We start from the raw sequence: 17,577 nt of genomic DNA on the forward strand, positions 1-17,577 counted from the left end.
ACCACTATTATCCTACCACACTGCCAGCTACTCATCTGGGAAGAGGGTATGTGACTGAGGAGGGTGGTTTTTAAAGGTGGGTCCTTAGGGCCACATAAAGAGGTGGGGGCACATTTGGCTCCGAACCTGAGTTTCCTCACTCCCATACTGCTACCTGTATGAATGTATGTTCTCATTTTCCTAAATGAATTTTACTTTTGCTTAATACTTCATTTGTTTTTATCCTGGGTTATTCGGGAGCTCTGAAATTCACCAGTGCCTCCTCCCTCTTGAAAATACATTATTTTTAAATAGAATCCAGAACAGAGCTAAAAGCAGGGTGGCTGGAACATCACCCCAAATTTAAAAAGGCACTCGTGAATCTATATCACCTTTAATCCTGGTGGTTTTAAAACCCCTTTCAATGGTGGTAGCCACCCTATGATTAGTGTTGGCATGACAGCTAGTTGGCCTTCATTAACTTGTAACTGTCAAAGGTCACACCAAGCAGGCTCTATGAGAGGCAAATATGCAAAGATGGCTTAAAGTACCCGTTGAGATTATGCTAACCCATTTTCACAATTGCGGAGCTTGAAGTACTGATACATTTCCATTCATTAGCTGACTTTTATGTCTGAAATTCGTGGATCATATTCAATTAAAAGCTTTAAACTCCCAAACAGTGGCTGTTTTACTTGCCTCTTAAAAGAGTATTTGAAAAATATCTGGCTATGGATAATATTATGTTTCAGGGCTGAATATATCAGGAGCTACAGAGTAAAAAATATCCACAGGCCAGTGACGTAAACTAAAAATCAGCCATACAGCTGGCTTATAGTTAGTGAAGATCAAGTTTCAGCTCTGAGCTTGTTAACAAGTTACACAGCTAAATATATACCCAAGCCACTAAAGGAGACATCAGAAATGGGTGGTTGTAAAGGTCTGTTTATTCAGCTATATATGTCCTTTTTTGGCTATTAAAGCCAGTTAGTAAAGTCAGTAACAAAAAGGAAATAGTTTCCATAGTGTAAGTAGCTATACCCTCCAGATTAGGGATGGGGAAGAAATCTGAATTGGTTTGCATTTCAGTGAGAAGCTGCTTCCTTCATACGTTTCGAAGGAAAAGACAATTATCCTTTGAAATTCTCATGTCTCTGAATTTTGCGATGTAGTTCTCCAACCAAGCAATGTGCACTAAAATGCATATATTGGGAGAATATACTTGAAGAAATGCATGTATCAGTCAAAAACTATATACAAAAATGAGTATATTAGGAGGAACACACACTAAAATGCTGATGAATTTTCACGAGTACTTTTTATAAAAGGGCGAATTGCTGCAGAGATGTGTGGAATTCAATTTAAGAGTGAGTTTCTCTTTTGAGTTTTTCCCTTTTTCCAAACTGACGACTTCAGCCACATCTTTCCCAGATGTTGTTGGACTACAACTCCCATCATCCTTGAGCCCTGGCTATGCTAGGAACAGGCACCCAACAACATCTGGAAGGCACTGCATGCATGCCCCCCCCCGCTCTTCACTAGCAAGTGCTGTTAGTGCTGTTGCTCTAAAAGAAAAAGCACATTACACAATTAGCAGATCATGTCTGTGATGCAAAGAAGGAATTTACACGCAGGCAAGTTTCCTCTGAAGTTTCTTTTGAGCCTCTACTCAATTTACAAACTGGCCTTTCTCCTCAAGAGTGGGAGCCACTGCACAGAAAGTTGCAGTCAGTGCCAATGGAGAGGCCTCGCTCTTTTGGCTTGCAAGCGATGGACTCTCTACAGTTAAACTATTGCTGCTTGTTTGCTTTCTGTTGAGCTCCTGGGGAACATTTTAAAAGACTGCTCTGGGGCACCCATATATCCTAAGATGTCTGAGGAAATGAGCATGTGATTGGGTGCTGCTTACAGAATTCCTAGTCTAATCGACTAGCCAGGATGGTGTTCATATAGGCCTTGCTGGAAAAAACAAGGGTAGTACCTATCAGCTGTTCAGGAAAGGAACAATGTTGTTCTTCTTGCTCTCCAAGTTAGCTGATAGTGCTATCACCACTCATGCATACTTAGCCTGCCCCAGATGTAATGAGTCCCACTGAGATGAGAAAGAAGCATTGTCAATTGCGCCAAGGAAATGTCTTGTCAAAGGATCACATTGTAAGAACAACCCACCCACAGGGACAAAAGGTCCAAGTATGATTAACATAAGAATCTAGGATCAGATCCTTGTTGGATCAGACCGAGGGTCCATCTAGTTCAGCAGTTCTCAACCTGTGGGTCCCCAGATGTTATTGGACTACAACTCTCATCATCCCTGAGCTCTGGCCTTGCTAGCTAGGGGTGATGGGAGTTGTAGTTCAACAACATCTGGGGACCCACAGGTTGAGAAAGGCTGATCTAGTCCAATGTCCTGTTTCATACAATAGCTAACCAGATGCTTCTGGGAGATGCACAAGCAGCTCATGAAGGCAATGGGCCTCTCTTATTGGGGCTTCTCATTAATTATGGTATTGATCTGTTATAGGCTGTATTCAGGGGTGGGTTATATTTGGAGCGATATGGTGGTATTCTTAGGGATATACTTCCCCTAAATCTGGAGGTTTCATTTAGTTATTATCCTCCGTAGCCCTAGTCAGAGAATTTGTTAGTCCAGCACTGAGTGAAAGGTCTAAAGGGTATTGGCTGCTGTGAATGGGAACCCTGATCATGCAGAAAGGGTCAAGGTCACAAGCAAACTGTATATTTAAAGCATACACAAAGCACATTGTTTCTCAATCCTGGGAACTCTAGTTTGTTAAGGGGTCTTGGAATTGTAGCTCTGTGAGTCAATCACGATTGTTAAAGTGGTGTGATAGTGTTTTAAATGTGTGGTGTGTTCACAATGGCTCATTGCAACAGGGGATGGTGAACTGGTTGGAAGGTTCCTAGTTGGACACCAGAGGGCTCCAGCAACATCTTAAAAGCACCAGCACCCTGCATTTGCAGGGCTACAATAACGGATATAAGGGTTACATGTTTCCCCTACATTTGCTTCTCAACTCTTACTGGTTGTAAACCCTCAACCATTTCAATAAAAGCTCAGTTGAATTTGGGGAGGGATGCAAATGATCTGCAGGATGGCAAGCTGTATTCAGCTGTGGCCCCTCTTGCTAGATGCTTCTGGAAGTTTAAAACAACAAAACACAGCGAATACTGAAAGAGAAAAGGGAAAACATTAAAATAACTATGAAAAAGCACCCTAGCAACATTCAGTAGACATCTGGTGAGATCATAGCAACAGCCTTGACTCTGCTTGGATATTTTATAGCTAGGGCTGGTCCAAGATATTTTTTGGCTTGAGTCAGAGGACAAGATGGTAGCCCCTCCCTCCCATTCCATGTTCAGAAGCTGACCAGACTGGCTACTGAATCCTATTCTGACACAGATGACGCGACTGCATCCATCATTGTGCCTAAGGACAACAGGCTAGTCCAGGGGATGTAGGTCTGTTCACATTGCACCAACAATTTCTGTCCTTCCCAGTTCTGTGCATCTCTTGGCATCTGCCACCTGAAGCAGCAATCTCACTCTGACTAATGTCAGGGCTGGCTCTGCTTATAGCTATTAACAGTCTGTATACTCTCATCTGAGGCATTTTAGATTGCTTTGATGAAAGTCAAATTCTGACATTTCCAAAGCATGTAAAAAGGAACATGAACATTTTCACTTTCACTCCCCCCCCCCCATGTGAGATGTCACAGGTTCTTTTGACTTGAAGACTGACATGGAGATGAATGTGTTGGATTTGGATCAGGGAGACCCCAGTTCAAGAGGAGTGACATGGCTGGGAGGTTGGCATGATGCAAATGAACCAGCAGGAACACTGGATTGGCTCTGCTGGGGTGTTTTCACCACACTGACCTCCCAGCCTCCTCAAACTTCCGCCTCACCCCTCAGCTTTTGGGAGGTCAGCCAAGTGCTGCCACTCCACCGTTCTATCTGCTACTGATTGAAAGGAAGGAAGGGGGAAAGTCTAAAAAATAAAATATAGAACCCATACCTTTTTCCTGCATGTAAAAGCTCAAAGCCTTCAGCAATTTTCTCAAAGGGTAATGTGTGACTTATTAATGCATCCGTATTAAATTTCTTTTTCATGTAATCAGAAACCAGTTGAGGGAGAGCATCTTTTAACTTCCAACCTGGGGTGGGGGCAATAAAAGCACATTGGATCAGCATGGAAGCTGGATGCTTATTATTTTTAAAGAACAGAAAATGTCGGGATGTGTGAGCTATAAATTAAATTTTTTTAGAAGATGAGGATAACTCCTGTTTATAATTTAAGAAAGTAAGCTTAATAGAATCAAAGGCCAATGGGATGGAGGTACTTAAGCAGAGGCTGGAGGGCCATCTGTCAGGGTTTCTGTGGCTGCAGAGAAGCAGATTTCAGCTAAACATTAGGAGAAACTACCTAGTGTAGGGAAGCAGATTGGCTCAGTGGGTGATGGGCTTCCCTAGGCTGGAGGTATTTGAACAGAAGCTGAAAGGCCATCTATCTGGGATGATGTGGTTGTATCCCACTCTGCAGATCCTGAACTGAGGAGATTCCTGTTCTATGGATCAATGCAGTAGCTGCCATATATCACCAACTTTAACCAATCCACACCTCCAAGCAAGCATCCTATTAATTTCTTTCCTGTGAGGAGCAGAGTAGGGTCGATGGAGAGCTGTGATCCTGCAGGAGGTGCCCCAACAAGCACACAGGTGCCATGGCCCAAATGGCAGGATTTAAGGGCAGTGACCTGTTTGGGACACACAGAAAAATGAGGTCAGAAATGGAAATGGTATTGCAATATAAAAGCATATGAACATAATAGCCTGGTGGATCAGGCTAGTGTCCCAACTAGTCCAGCATCACAGTGGCTAACTAGATGCCTGTAGGAAGCCCCAAAACAAGACCAGAGTACAGCAATGCTCTTTCCTCCTGCATTTTCCAGCTAGTAGAATTCAGAAGCATATTGCCTCCAACCGTGAATCCTCCCTCTGTCTTCAGAATTTCCCACCTACTGGTAAATCTTTTACGTAGTCCCAGCCAGGTGCATTGCTTATATAAGGAGAGATCACAGATGTGAGCCCTGGGCTGAACAGGAGAGCCAAAAAATGGGGATGTGAGCATCAAAACAGAAAACATACCGCAATGTCTGTGCGTCCAATCACTTCAAATGCGTAGTCCACACCAAGACCTGTCATCTCTACCAGAACTTCATTCATGGGCTTCTTGAAATCTTGAGGAGCGATGCATTCTGTGGCTCCTAACTCTTTGGCCTTAGTAAATTTATCTTTGTTGATGTCAATCCCAATAATCCTGGATGCTCCAGCAACTTTGCAGCCCATTACAACAGACAGTCCGACACCTCCCAAGCCAAATATGGCACAGGTAGAGCCCGGTTCAACCTGCAAATTAATAAAAACTACATTAGGGACTTCCCAGAACACAAGTGATGTAGCAGGATTGAGGATCTGGGAGGAAGGAAGACTGGCAGACTGGAAGAGAAGAGACATAGAGAGACAGAACTGAGAGACACTGTGGTGTAGTGGTTACGGTGTTGGACTAGGACCTGGAAGATCACGGTTCAGATATCCATTCTGCCATGAAGCTCACTGGGTCACCTTGGGTCAGTCACTGGGAATATTGAGGGACCTAAACTAGTTGGGGTATATGCCACCTTGAGCTCCTGGAAGGAAAGATGAGATACAAAATATGTCATGGACTGGTTGGATGCAGAGGAATGTTGGGAGGAACTAGCTGGAGAATCACAAAGAGAGGAAGGCTCAGAGCCTGCGGAGTGGTGTGGTGGGATAATGATGAGTTGTCACAGGGAGAAGAGGTGGTGTCGGAAGCTGAAGAAGTAACAGGGTTTAGTGAGCTGGGAAAGTTTGTGGCGCAGAGAAGTCCAGAATCAGAGGGAGAAGCTGAAGCTGGGAGGTGAGTGGTGTCAGCATCGCCCATGAGCCAGTGCCACCGACTGGACTCATCCACTTCAGCCCCGACTGGGCCAGGTGAGCTGGGGTAGCACTTCCAGAGACCACCTTCTGCACAGGAACAGGTCAAAGAGCTGTGGACTCACAGCTTAGAGTTGTGAGCACCGGATTCACTCCAACAAGAAGACAGTCGTCGCACAGCAGAGTATAGCAGAGTACAGCAGAGCATAAACGACTCGGAGAACAGCTCTGTATCTTCTTTATTCTATCTACAACTATAATACACAACTATATACAGAGCTAAATGAGGTCTAAACGAAAAAGCTGAACTGCACTGAGTGTCTGCAGCTGCTCTTAGCAGCAACCTTATCTATACGTACACTGGTGCCTTGCAAGACGAAAAGAATCCGTTCTGTGATTCTCTTTGTCTAGCGGTTTTTTCGTCTTGCGAAGCAAGCCTATTGACGGATTAGCGGATTAGCACTATTAGCGGTTTTTAGCGGCTTATCTGCTGATCGGATCAGCTGATAAGCGGCTTAGCGGCTTAGAAAAGGGGGGGGAGGAAAAAAACCCCGCAGGAACTCGCAAGACATTGTCATCTTGCGAAGCAAGCCCATAGGAAATTCGTTTTGCGAAGCACCTCCAAAAGGGAAAACTCTTTCGTCTAGCGAGTTTTCCGTCTTGCGAGGCATTCGTCTTGCGGGGCACCACTGTACGATCTCTCTCTAACACTCAGTCTCTCTCTCTTCGACACTTTGATGTGAGGTTGGAGCAGAATAAGTAGAGAGCAGAAACCGCCCCTCCTCTCTGGAGAATCAGCAGAGAACATCAGCAGATTCTTGGATATGGGAGGGGTGAAATATCCTCAAGTGGAGATACACCAAGAGGCAGAGATGAATCAGGCTGGTGAAGAGTCATGGGTGTCTCCCCCTCCTACTGTGACAAGCTCCCTCCCCACTTATCTCTCAGAATCAGAAGAAGCATGAAAAGGGAGGAGAAGAGGTTAGGTTCACACAGGTACAGTCTCTGATTGCTTGAGGGAAACCCTGGAAAGGGGACTTCTGGGGAGTAAAGCTGGTGAACTAACAATGCCTGGAAAGTAAGATTAAAACACAATGACCTACCCAAACAACAGCCTTTTGCTGCTTCCTTTTAGAGGTACTGTTGGGAGGCTTGACCCAGTGAGAGCAGGGAAGTTCAAGTAGCATCAGTTGTTTTTTTTTTTTTTTGGAAAAGTGATATCTGAAGGTGCCTCTCTTCTCTAGCAGGGAGTAAGCATACTCTTGTTTCACTTATTTGAGAAACAGAAATATGAATTGATTCTTACCTTGGCACAATTGACTGCGGCTCCATAGCCAGTAGAAAACCCACAGGCAAAGAGGCAGACTTTATCCAGTGGAGCATCATTGTCGATTTTTACAATGGAAACCTCAGGCATAACTGTGTATTCGGAGAATGTGCTCGTCCATAGGAAGTGGTGGATCTGTTTCCCTCTGCAGGTGAACCTGCTGGTCTTATCTGGCATCAAATTTTGAAGAGGTTCACAGAGGCTGTTTGTGAAGATTCAGACTGGTCTGTATCATAAATTGGACTAAATACTAATTTTCCATATTACTAAGAAAAACAAATCTTTAATAGAAGATGCCAGATGAACTTACTGGGACTTGAGACAGCAGTTAGCTTTAGGACTTAAACAGCAGCCACACTCTCCACACTGGGGAATACAAAGAGGAATGACTTTGTCACCTTGTGGGAAAACAACAAGGACAAGAACAAAGTTTAAGTTCATAGGCTTATTGTTCTATCCAAAGGCCATGACAAACTTGTAGCAATAGTATTAATGAAATACAGAACATACATGCATAATGTAAGCCAACATCCCTGATGTAAGGGAGAGAAGTTACCAGAAACACAAACAAACTCAAATCCAGTTTGATTTCAGATTAAGCCTCCAAATTGCCACAACAATTTATAGTGATTTTTATCTAACCCCCTTTTCCTGATTAATTTGTAGCCAGTACACAGAGGGCCCCTTTGCACAAGGAAGCTTTTATTGTCAACCAATAAAGCCAAAGCATTTCTGCCAGGGTATACTTGCTTGCTTGTGTGAGAAACACAGTGATATTAACAAGGAATGTTGGAAAAGGAGAAATGTATTTCAGGATTGGCATCAATGCCCAAAGGAAATCTGATGGTGGGCAAGGATCCTTAGCGCATGCAATCTCTTATCCCCTCCACCAGCGTATTTTTTTTAAAATTGAAGCTTTTTCATAATACAATACAATAAATGAAAACAAGAACAAAAGAAAGAAAGAAAATGCAAAGTCATCTCTCAAAGGTAGCTCTTAACCCTTATCTCACACAAAAAGGAGCGGACCCTCGCAGCTCTCACCTGGGAGCTTCCCTTTATCCCACCCCCGCCTCCCACCCTGGGAGCTCTTTCCTTGCCTGCCTCTCACATAGGGTCCTTCACCAACCCACAGTAGAGGACACCAGAAGGAAAACAGAAAAGGGGGGGGGGAGAGCTTGATTTCAGATTGAACCTCCAAATCACCACAACATTTTATAGTGATTTTATCTATCTCTTTTTTCCTAATTATTTTTTAGCCAGTGCTTAGATTGCTACTTTGTCTGTTACGAAGCTATTGGAAGAGGTATTTCAACAGAGAAACATACTATCAGGTTTGGTGGCAATGCCCAAAGGTCATTGATTTGGGACAAGGATCCTTGGGGTATGGGGTTTCTTATGATTCTGATGGGTACTTGAAGAAAGAGATTATTTCTAGTACATAATGTGATCCTACAACTCCCACCATCCCTGGCTATTAGGCCTTGATTGCTGGGGCTGATGTGTAGTCAAGCTATTTACACCATGCTTGCAAATCCTAGTGGTGTCCAATACACAGGCACTTCTGAGTTTCTGATCTACCCCATCCTTACCTGGCTTTACAGAAGTGACTCCTGGTCCAATACTTTCAACAATTCCAGCTCCTTCGTGACCCACAATAACTGGGTAGTCTATGTTTGGGAAAATGCCTTCCAGTACATGATCATCCGTCCTACAGATCCCAGTGGCCACTATCTGCAGGGGAAATGCAAAATACAATTCCAGTACTTTCACTGCTTCCACCTAGCAAACATATTCATCAGGAATTGGCACTGAATTTTTTTGTCTCTGTCATAAACATGGGTCTCCAGGTGAACAGGAGATCATGCAGATACCCTGTTAATACAACTGCATCCCCTGATGGAGAAATAGTTTGGAAACAGAGCCCTCAAAGAATCAGGTATTCACAGAGAGGACCAGCTCACATGGGAAGTTTCAGCAAGAATGTTACCCACTTGATCTCGTTCAGATTTTACTAACTGTGATGCAAAGGACTAGCCAGAAATACATATTTGGAGGATATGATCTAAAGGCACATGAGGCTACCGCTTTGAAGAAGCTAAGCAGGTCCCGGTATGGTCAAAGCATACCAGGTAAATCATCAGATGGTATTACAATATGGTAAAATTGTGCCTGGGTTGACTTATTTCAGACTGCAGCTGTGGCATGATTCAGGGGCTGGAGTCATATCACTGGATAATCTTTGTATGAAAGATAACAGGGAGAATCTTTCACTGTTAATCTTGTTTGAACTTGCTTGGAGCTTTTGGATATGCATTGCTTCTTATTGCTGTGTAAGTTTCAAATGCAATCACACCAAAACTATTGCTGAAATTCTGCACAAATCTGATTGAGAATTTTGCAGGATCTTTCTTCTTTTGCATGGAGTCCATTCAGTTCTGCCAAGAGCTGCCTTGTCAATAGACACTGGTGAGGAAAGAATAACTTCTGAGTTTTAATTATAAGTCTTCCAGAACCATTCCTCCACCACTCAAGACTCCCCTATCCAAGCTTTCAGAGTTTAGGCACAAGATCCTCAGCCACTACAATCATAATTCACAATGAATGAAAGCACCTTCCCTTTTGGAATAATATATTTTACCTTCACTCGAATTTCATGACTTCTTGGTGGTGCAACCTCCACCTCCTCCACAGAAGGCATTTGGCCAACTTCCCAGATGATTGCAGCTGTGCATTTAATCACCTGTGGAAATGGAGTTAATGAAAACAAGATCAAAGATGAATTTCAAAGGCAGGACAATATGGGAGGAGGCTTTCCCTCAGATGTTAGGTCCCAGGCCACTGAGGACTTAAAATCTAAGCCCCAGCAGAGATCAGTTGTCCTCATCCTGTGCTAGTATTGCCAAAACAGCAGGTTTTGCTGCCATTTTACACTTCTTTTTAGCATCTGTGTGACAGTTTTCTGTTCCTTTTAAAAGTGATGGTGCATTCACAGTTTTCCTGAGTTCAAATGTGAGATTGGAGGAGAGACACAGTCTGGCCAACTTTCCCCCCACCTACATTCTGTGTGCTGTTTTAAAAGATGACAACAAAACAAACACATCAGAAAACAAGGAGAGTGATTTCCTCGGTCTCCACCTCTGTCCCCTCCGCACCCAACCCCTGCAGTATAACAATTGCATTCCATCCTGCCGCCTCCAATCTCTGGTTCTGTTTGGATAAGCTAATCCAAACTAAACATTTGTATTCCACTACTGCTGCAAACTACAGAAAAAGGGGAAATAAGAAATGGAATTGTAGTGATATGTAGAGCATAAGGCCAGCTAAACAAAAAGGAGAAAGTAAGGAACAATAATGTCACAGGAAACTCAAGACATTATGCATTTGCATTTGATCACCTGTGGAAATGGAGCCAATCAAAACAGGTCAGAGATGAATTTCACAGTGTACCTTATAATGATTCAGTTAAGATTACAGCCTTAGAGTTTCTGTAGTCAGCATGGAGATTGCCACTTTCACCCTACAGCAGGAGTGCGCAACCTTGGCCCCAAGGCCTTATTTCAAAATTGCTCTGTATATTATCAGTTCAGACTGCTGGCAAGAATAATCTCTCCCTCTTCCAACAAGACATTTTGTATTTGCTCAGTTTGCAGCCTGGCTCACCCTAACAGCTTGGGGTACGTACAGTGGTTGCCTGGACTATGCTAAACCATTGGTCCATCTATTCCAGCGAGAGAGCAGGGCCACTGGCATAAACCAGCAGGCTTGTCTTATGTTCTTAGTTACCACTCTTCAACCCATCCACTTGAATATAGCTATTCAGTCTTCATACAATCCAGTCTCTGCCCTCCACCTCAAAATAGCCACTCAAAATAAATAGATGCAGTATAGAAGATGCTCTAATAATAATAATAATAATAATAATAATAATAATAATAATAATAATAATAATAAATTCATTACCTGCACTACACTAGCAGGTCCCAGGTGCGTTACAACCATCGAAAATTAAAAAGCAGAGATCCCTGCCAAATACCCTCTGCAATTTCTACACAAAACTTTTGTTGCCTCAATCTTACATGTGTTTGCTCATAAGTAAGTCCCATTGTGTTCAATGGGACTAACTTCCTAGTAAGTATGTTTGGGACTGCGGCCTTGCTGTGAACTAGGTTGTACACCCAGAAATGTGCACAAGAGAAGTGCGTGTCTTTGTCACCGTTTCCGTTTTGGTGCAGTTTGCCATTTACTACATTATTTGAGTCACTGTTGGCTATTTAACATAATTTATGTATCTGTTGTGGGCTTCAAAAACAACAACATGGCGCCATTGCCACTCTTAAGAGAACAAGGCAGAAGTTCATGTGAGCTTAGGTACCTCTTTTGTAGAAAAATGGCACTGGAGTGAATACTGATCGTTTTCATTGGATTGGAATGGATCATATTCACTGGATTGATTTCCAGCCTGGATATGACACAAACTTACAAACCTGCAAATTCTGCTTCCGTTTCGGAGAGAATTCTCCGACTTCCCTACTGGATTCTGATTTTATGCTTCACCCTGTTGTTGCTGATGAAATCTCAACAAGTGCTTCGTTCTCGAAGTTTTCCACAATGGGATATAGGTACAAATTAGTTTGATACAACAACCATGAGGCATAGCCAGGATTTATGTTGGGGATGGCAGGCTCTGTTAGAATTCCTGCTCCATGATTGCAGTCATGGAATTGTTGTTTTTCACATGACGTGGTATGTTTTGACTCCACAGAGTGGGAAGTGATGGAGACAGGATGTTTGTGTTATTGTGTTCCGTGAAGTGGGACTATTGTCCTTTGTTCTTTCTCTCTTTGCTGTCTGATGCTAGAGAGAGAGGGAGCCATGTTGCAGTGCTCCGTGTGTATTTACATGTAAATAAAGTAGATTAGCCAAAATACTGAGGTCTGTCATGCGAACTGCAAAGACTCTGAGGATCCCTAAGTGTGCTGATGTCTGTTGGCATCGTTCGCTGTGATTTTCGGGCTGAAGAAAGCTTTTGAAGCTCCCGAACATTCAACCAGGAGGGAGAGAACATGTCAGTTGGGCATGTGTCTCTGCCAGGGTCCTACTCGAGTGTAGAACAAGCTCCTGACAGGCTTCATGTTACAGGGGGCAGAACCTCAGTTAGTTAAGTATTTTTATTGATTTACTTGATGGGGGGGGCAGCTGCCCCCTGACCCTCCTTGGCTACGCCCATGCCCGGAAGCCCTTTGCTGTGTATCTGTTCCCCTCACCAGTTTTGAGCCTTCTGTTTTGTGCCCTTAGGCTTCATTCATATTAAAGAAACACTAAAAATGGGAATTTGGGTATTATAGGAGACTGCACTGTCAAGAATCCCGCATACATAAAACCAGGGTGGATTTAATTTAAATCAAATTGATTTAAATCACTAGTCAGTAAGACTTGATTTAAATCATTGTTTTTTTTAACAGAAAGACTCATACTTTCTTGTATAATCTTAGTATTTACAACCAGATGAAGGTTTCATTTTTGGAATAATAAATTTTCAGAGTAGTTTTTACAGTTATATTAAAAATTACTGATTTGGTTATACTATTAGAAATACATAGACAGATAATTATAAAATTATTGTGTGGTTTAATAAGTTAACTGTTTATATTTGTACAACTTTTCTGCTGCTTTATTGGAAGGAGAAAAATAATTATTTCCTTAATAACAATTTAAACTATTTATTTAACTAAAACAATAACATTATAGCATATGTTTGTTAACTGATGTGGTTAAGCGATTTTTTTTAAAAAAAACCTCAGACTGAGTTTTAGCACACATGAAAAACTTAAAACAAATCCTTATTTCCTGATGAATAGCCTTTGGATTATAATGTAACTTAAATAGAAAACTATCTTTAGAAACTATCTTTATTTTAAAAATCCGATTTAAATTTTAAAAATCTATTTTTTTTTGGGGGGGGGAATCATTGATTTTTATCCACCCTGCATAAAGCTGTGTGTAGTTCATGATAAGCTGTGGATTCTCACATGACTGTTGCACCACAAGCTACTATAAATCTCTCTCCTTGAAATACAGCTCTTCTGAGCTGTTTACCACTAACAGCAGCCTTTTCTAAATCTCTGCCTGCAGCATTCAGTTACATAGTTATTGTGGTATGCAGTTAATATACCAGAACAGTCAAGGTCCACACCCAGTTCTTTCATTTATAAGGCATTTTATAAGGCATTTTAATAGTACATAAGTTGCATCATTTAATCTCCATTTAATGAAGAATAGTTTCTGCCATGTATGAGTAAACGTGGGGATTATTCCCGATGTTGAACCTGCAACACCTCAGGTGAGATTTGTAGCCCTGTTTCCAGGTAGTATCCCTTCACAGGTTGCAGGTAGAGGCTTGCTTGACCCCTCCTCTGTACAAAACATTCCTGGCACCTTCAAAACAGGTGTGTAGGAGAGAAGCCTGGGCTGGAGAAACTGTTCCCTTCAACAATGGGGAAGGAATTTGATCCTGGTTCCATTTTAATAAGAAATTACCTAATTAGGACTCATTTAACCAAAACATAGCTGTTTGAATTTTGTGCTTTTTTTTCATTTCGCAGTGCTGTTTTCCAATCGAAAAAAGATGTACAAAAATGCAACTATTAGGAGGGAATGTGCATAAAAAGTCATGCATAGATGTGTGTGTGTGTAAAAAATAGTTCACTATATTTGGGCAAATTGCAAAAAGATTAGTCAACTGCGTACATAGATGTGTTTATTAGGAAAAAATTGCACTGAAAAGCTGACAAATTGTCATGTGGATATTTTTTTTTAATCACAAATTGCTACATAAATGTGGAGAACTGAATTTCTAGCTGAAAAAAGATAAAACACAGAGAAAAGAAACAGACAGTTTTGTTTGTCTCTACTGACATCTAGTCCAATATAACATGTCCCTGGCTGTTCTGTGCTATAAATCTGAAACCTTTTGATAGATATAGATATAGATATAGATATAGATATAGATATAGATATAGATATAGAGTATACACACACACACACACACACACACACACACACACACACACACACAAAGAGAGAGGGATCAGTAAAGATAAATGTGTTTCTGGTATAATGTCTTAAAGTTTGCAAGGGTGAGAGACATCAGCTCCAAATACAAAGCCAGTTGTCATATCTCACTCCTGCAAATTGTTTCCCCCTTACATTGCGCTAGAAGGGCCATGAGGGGGATGCAACACTTGCACTTCATGTTGACATACTTGTTGTAACATGCAAAGCTGTCCAAAGGTTCATGTCTTATTTCTCCCTTTAATATGAAGAACATTGTGTTTCTTTGAAATGGTGCACACTTATATCTCCAAGACACATGAACGTGCATAAAACGCTTCATCCGTTTAGAATCAGGAATGTCACAAAGCTCATAATGGAGATATTTAAGGAGCTCCCTTATACAGTGGTACCTCAGGTTACAGACGCTTCAGTTTACAGACTCTGCTAACCCAGAAATAGTACCTCGGGTTAAGAACTTTGCTTCAGGATGAGAACAGAAATCGTGCTCCGGCGGCGCAGTGGCAGTAGCGGGAGGCCCCATTAGCTAAAGTGGTACCTCAGGTTAAGAACAGTTTCAGGTTAAGAATGGACCTCCAGAACGAATTAAGTTCTTAACCCGAGGTACCACTGTACTGAGTTGTATGGCAATCTCTCTTGTTATGATACTGCCGGCAGGTATCACATCTGGCTGACTGCTCCTTTCTACTCTCCTACTTGAAATTCTTTAAACAGGGCACCTGAGTCAGACTATGGCCTATGGCATAGTACAACTCTAAGCTTTTGCACCACACTTTTCAGAGTTTAATTTCCACCGCAGATGGGAGATAAAAATACTGATTTGTAAATCAAACTAGAGAGTTTTGCTTTCTGAGGCAAAAGGGCAAGAATATTTGCATAACTGAAAAACAGAGTCTTCTTATGCACTGATGCAATTAGATGCAAGACAATGTCAAACATATGCTGCTGGGAACACTGTAATTATATACATGCCATTATACAAATGACAGGTTTCTTATCAAAATAAGTTGGTAAGGTTTGTAAAAATATTTTATCTCTATATATGTAATGGATTATTTAAAAATAGTAACTTGGGTAAAGCAGCCTGCCAGTTGTGGCTGAGGCAACCTTTAAATCCAGAACTTCTTCCTTTATTATTTAACGCCTACACAATACAATGCCAGCTTTTTAGCATTGTCGGGAAAATATAACATCCTGCTCTTTGTCTCCTCCGCGTATATCAAGCAGGCTTATGTTTGGAATCTACAAGTAGGAGATAAGTTTTTCCAGCTTGGTCTTTGTAGCTGCGAAGTGAATTTGCACAAATAAAAATCAGAGGAGGTATCTCTGCTTTGGCAATGGGGATATAGCAACACTTAGCTCTTTCCTCTTCAAAGCAATGTAGCATCTGTGCAAATGCAAACATTAGCATGTTGTGTTTAGATATATTTAGATAGACTGAGCCATAAAAACAGTCTTCCTTACCTTTCCTGCAGTTGCCATGTGTCTGGATCGTGACTTTCAGTCTTCCCACAAGTTTACTTCTTTACAAAGGACTTCTCTTCTTGCTTATCACTCCTTGCCTAATGCAAGAACATACACACAGAGTACTATTTCCACCACACACACACACACACACACACACAATGTATTATCTATGATAGGCCATCTGAGAAAGGGGAGGGGCCATTTCCAGCTGGCATTCAAAGTTATTTCCTTGGCAAATATTTAGTTTAAATCAAATCCGCCTGGATCTGCCATCTAAAGTTAACTATTAAGAGCTAGCACAATACTGTACTGGATCCAAAAAGAAAAAGGTCAGCTCAGTTACAGATTTTTTGACTAAGAACTTGTACATACTAGTAAAAATCATTCTGGTCCGTGTTCGCTTTCTTAAATTATTTATATAAAATAGAGCATAATCACAGACAGTGCGTTTACTCAGATGCTAAAAACCCTTAGGGTCAAAACTGGGAGAGAGAAATTCCATTACAAGTTTTTGAAGAATATCTGTTACTTTTGTTCTCATGCCAGCTCTCTCATGCCATTTCCTGGTTTGAATCTCTCTCTCTCTCTCTCTCTCTCTCTCTCTCTCTCTCTCTCTCTCTCCCCTATCTATTTCCCATGGCTGTGTGTATACACAGTGAATCACATTTAAGTGGAGGGGATGCCTGTACTGAATGCAGTTCTTCCACCTCATTTGCAATGCTTCCTCCTACTTGCATAGTTCCCCCCTTTTCTGACTGGTCTCCAGCTAAAATGTCTAGTGTAGATATAGCCCCTGCCCCTGCCTAGGCACCTGGACAGAAGCAACTCCTTCCAAATCCCTTTAACAGGATACCCCTGAACTCTGGAGAGGCAAGCAGATGTCTAAGCTGCCAAAGTTGTGGGCAAAACCATCAGAGAAGGCCAATTAGACCGATGGACAAATTCCTGCCTGGCAACCTGCAAAGTCCATCGCAAGGTCAAGCACAGCACACATAGCATAACAGATAGGGAGGATGAGTAGATTTGACCCGAAACTGTGTGGGGTGGTGGAGGCTGGCAGCAATTTATACCCGGAGGGTGGACCAGAGAAAACCTGCTGACTCAGTCTGTTGTAAACAAAATCTGCCCTTTTCCCCTTATGGGGTATCCAAGAGCCCGTATAGAGTCCTTACGTGGGTTCCCTATTGGTAGGAGAAAATAACAGAGGCCAACCAGAGAATATTGAGAAGCAAAGCGGCCAGTAAGCCTGATCTTTATTGATCTGTTGCAACAGGGTGCTCCCCTCACACACAGAAAAGGAGGAGAACCCAGAACAACGGTGTGCCTGCCCTTATATAGACATTTTAAATTCCCTGCCCTGGAGCTCAAGACCACCCCTCCATACATCATACATACATCACAGAAGGGGTAACCCAAGACCACCCCCCACAAACATCATAACTACCGTATTTTTTGCACCATAACACTCACTTTTTTCCTCCTAGAAAGTAAGGGGAAATGTCTGTGCGTGTTATGGAGGAAATGCCTACGGGTGGCATGCCTACGGATTTTCCTCCTCTAAAAACTACGTGTGTGTTATAGTCGGGTGCGTGTTATAGAGCGAAAAATACGGTACATCACAGAAAAGGTGGTCCACAACAGAAATATGAATGTTGTTGTTTTTCCTGTCTGCCAGGTTATCTGATAATGCCTTATCTGATTGCCTTTCCTGGTAGTCTGTCACCCTTTGAAATGGTGATTACTCATTCCTGAGA

General features: G+C 42.1%; 1 protein-coding gene across 3 annotated transcripts; it reads right to left on the reverse strand.

Moving 5' to 3' along the window:
* Positions 1–908: 908 nt before the first annotated feature.
* Positions 909–16,008, reverse strand: LOC310686116 (alcohol dehydrogenase 1-like). Of its 3 annotated transcripts, none has more exons than XR_014515719.1 (9): positions 15,821–16,008; positions 9,924–10,025; positions 8,875–9,016; positions 7,593–7,680; positions 7,262–7,484; positions 5,146–5,406; positions 4,424–4,754; positions 4,016–4,154; positions 909–3,168 (listed from the first exon to the last, which is right to left on the reverse strand). XR_014515719.1 is itself a non-coding variant. In XM_083459286.1 (9 exons), exons 1-9 carry the CDS (start codon positions 15,836–15,838, stop codon positions 3,144–3,146), a joined length of 1,134 nt encoding a protein of 377 aa, XP_083315412.1. In that variant the 5' UTR covers positions 15,839–15,993; the 3' UTR covers positions 909–3,143. The 3 variants fall into 3 exon arrangements, 2 of the variants coding, with proteins under 2 accessions (XP_083315412.1, XP_083315411.1); XM_083459286.1 differs by having other exon boundaries at positions 4,619–4,754; positions 15,821–15,993; XM_083459285.1 differs by lacking the exon at positions 909–3,168 and having other exon boundaries at positions 3,943–4,154; positions 4,619–4,754; positions 15,821–16,006.
* Positions 16,009–17,577: the final 1,569 nt, after the last annotated feature.

Source organism: Podarcis liolepis, assembly GCF_965112155.1.
Source record: "Podarcis liolepis genome assembly, chromosome: 9".
In the NCBI taxonomy this organism is placed as follows: domain Eukaryota; kingdom Metazoa; phylum Chordata; class Lepidosauria; order Squamata; family Lacertidae; genus Podarcis; species Podarcis liolepis.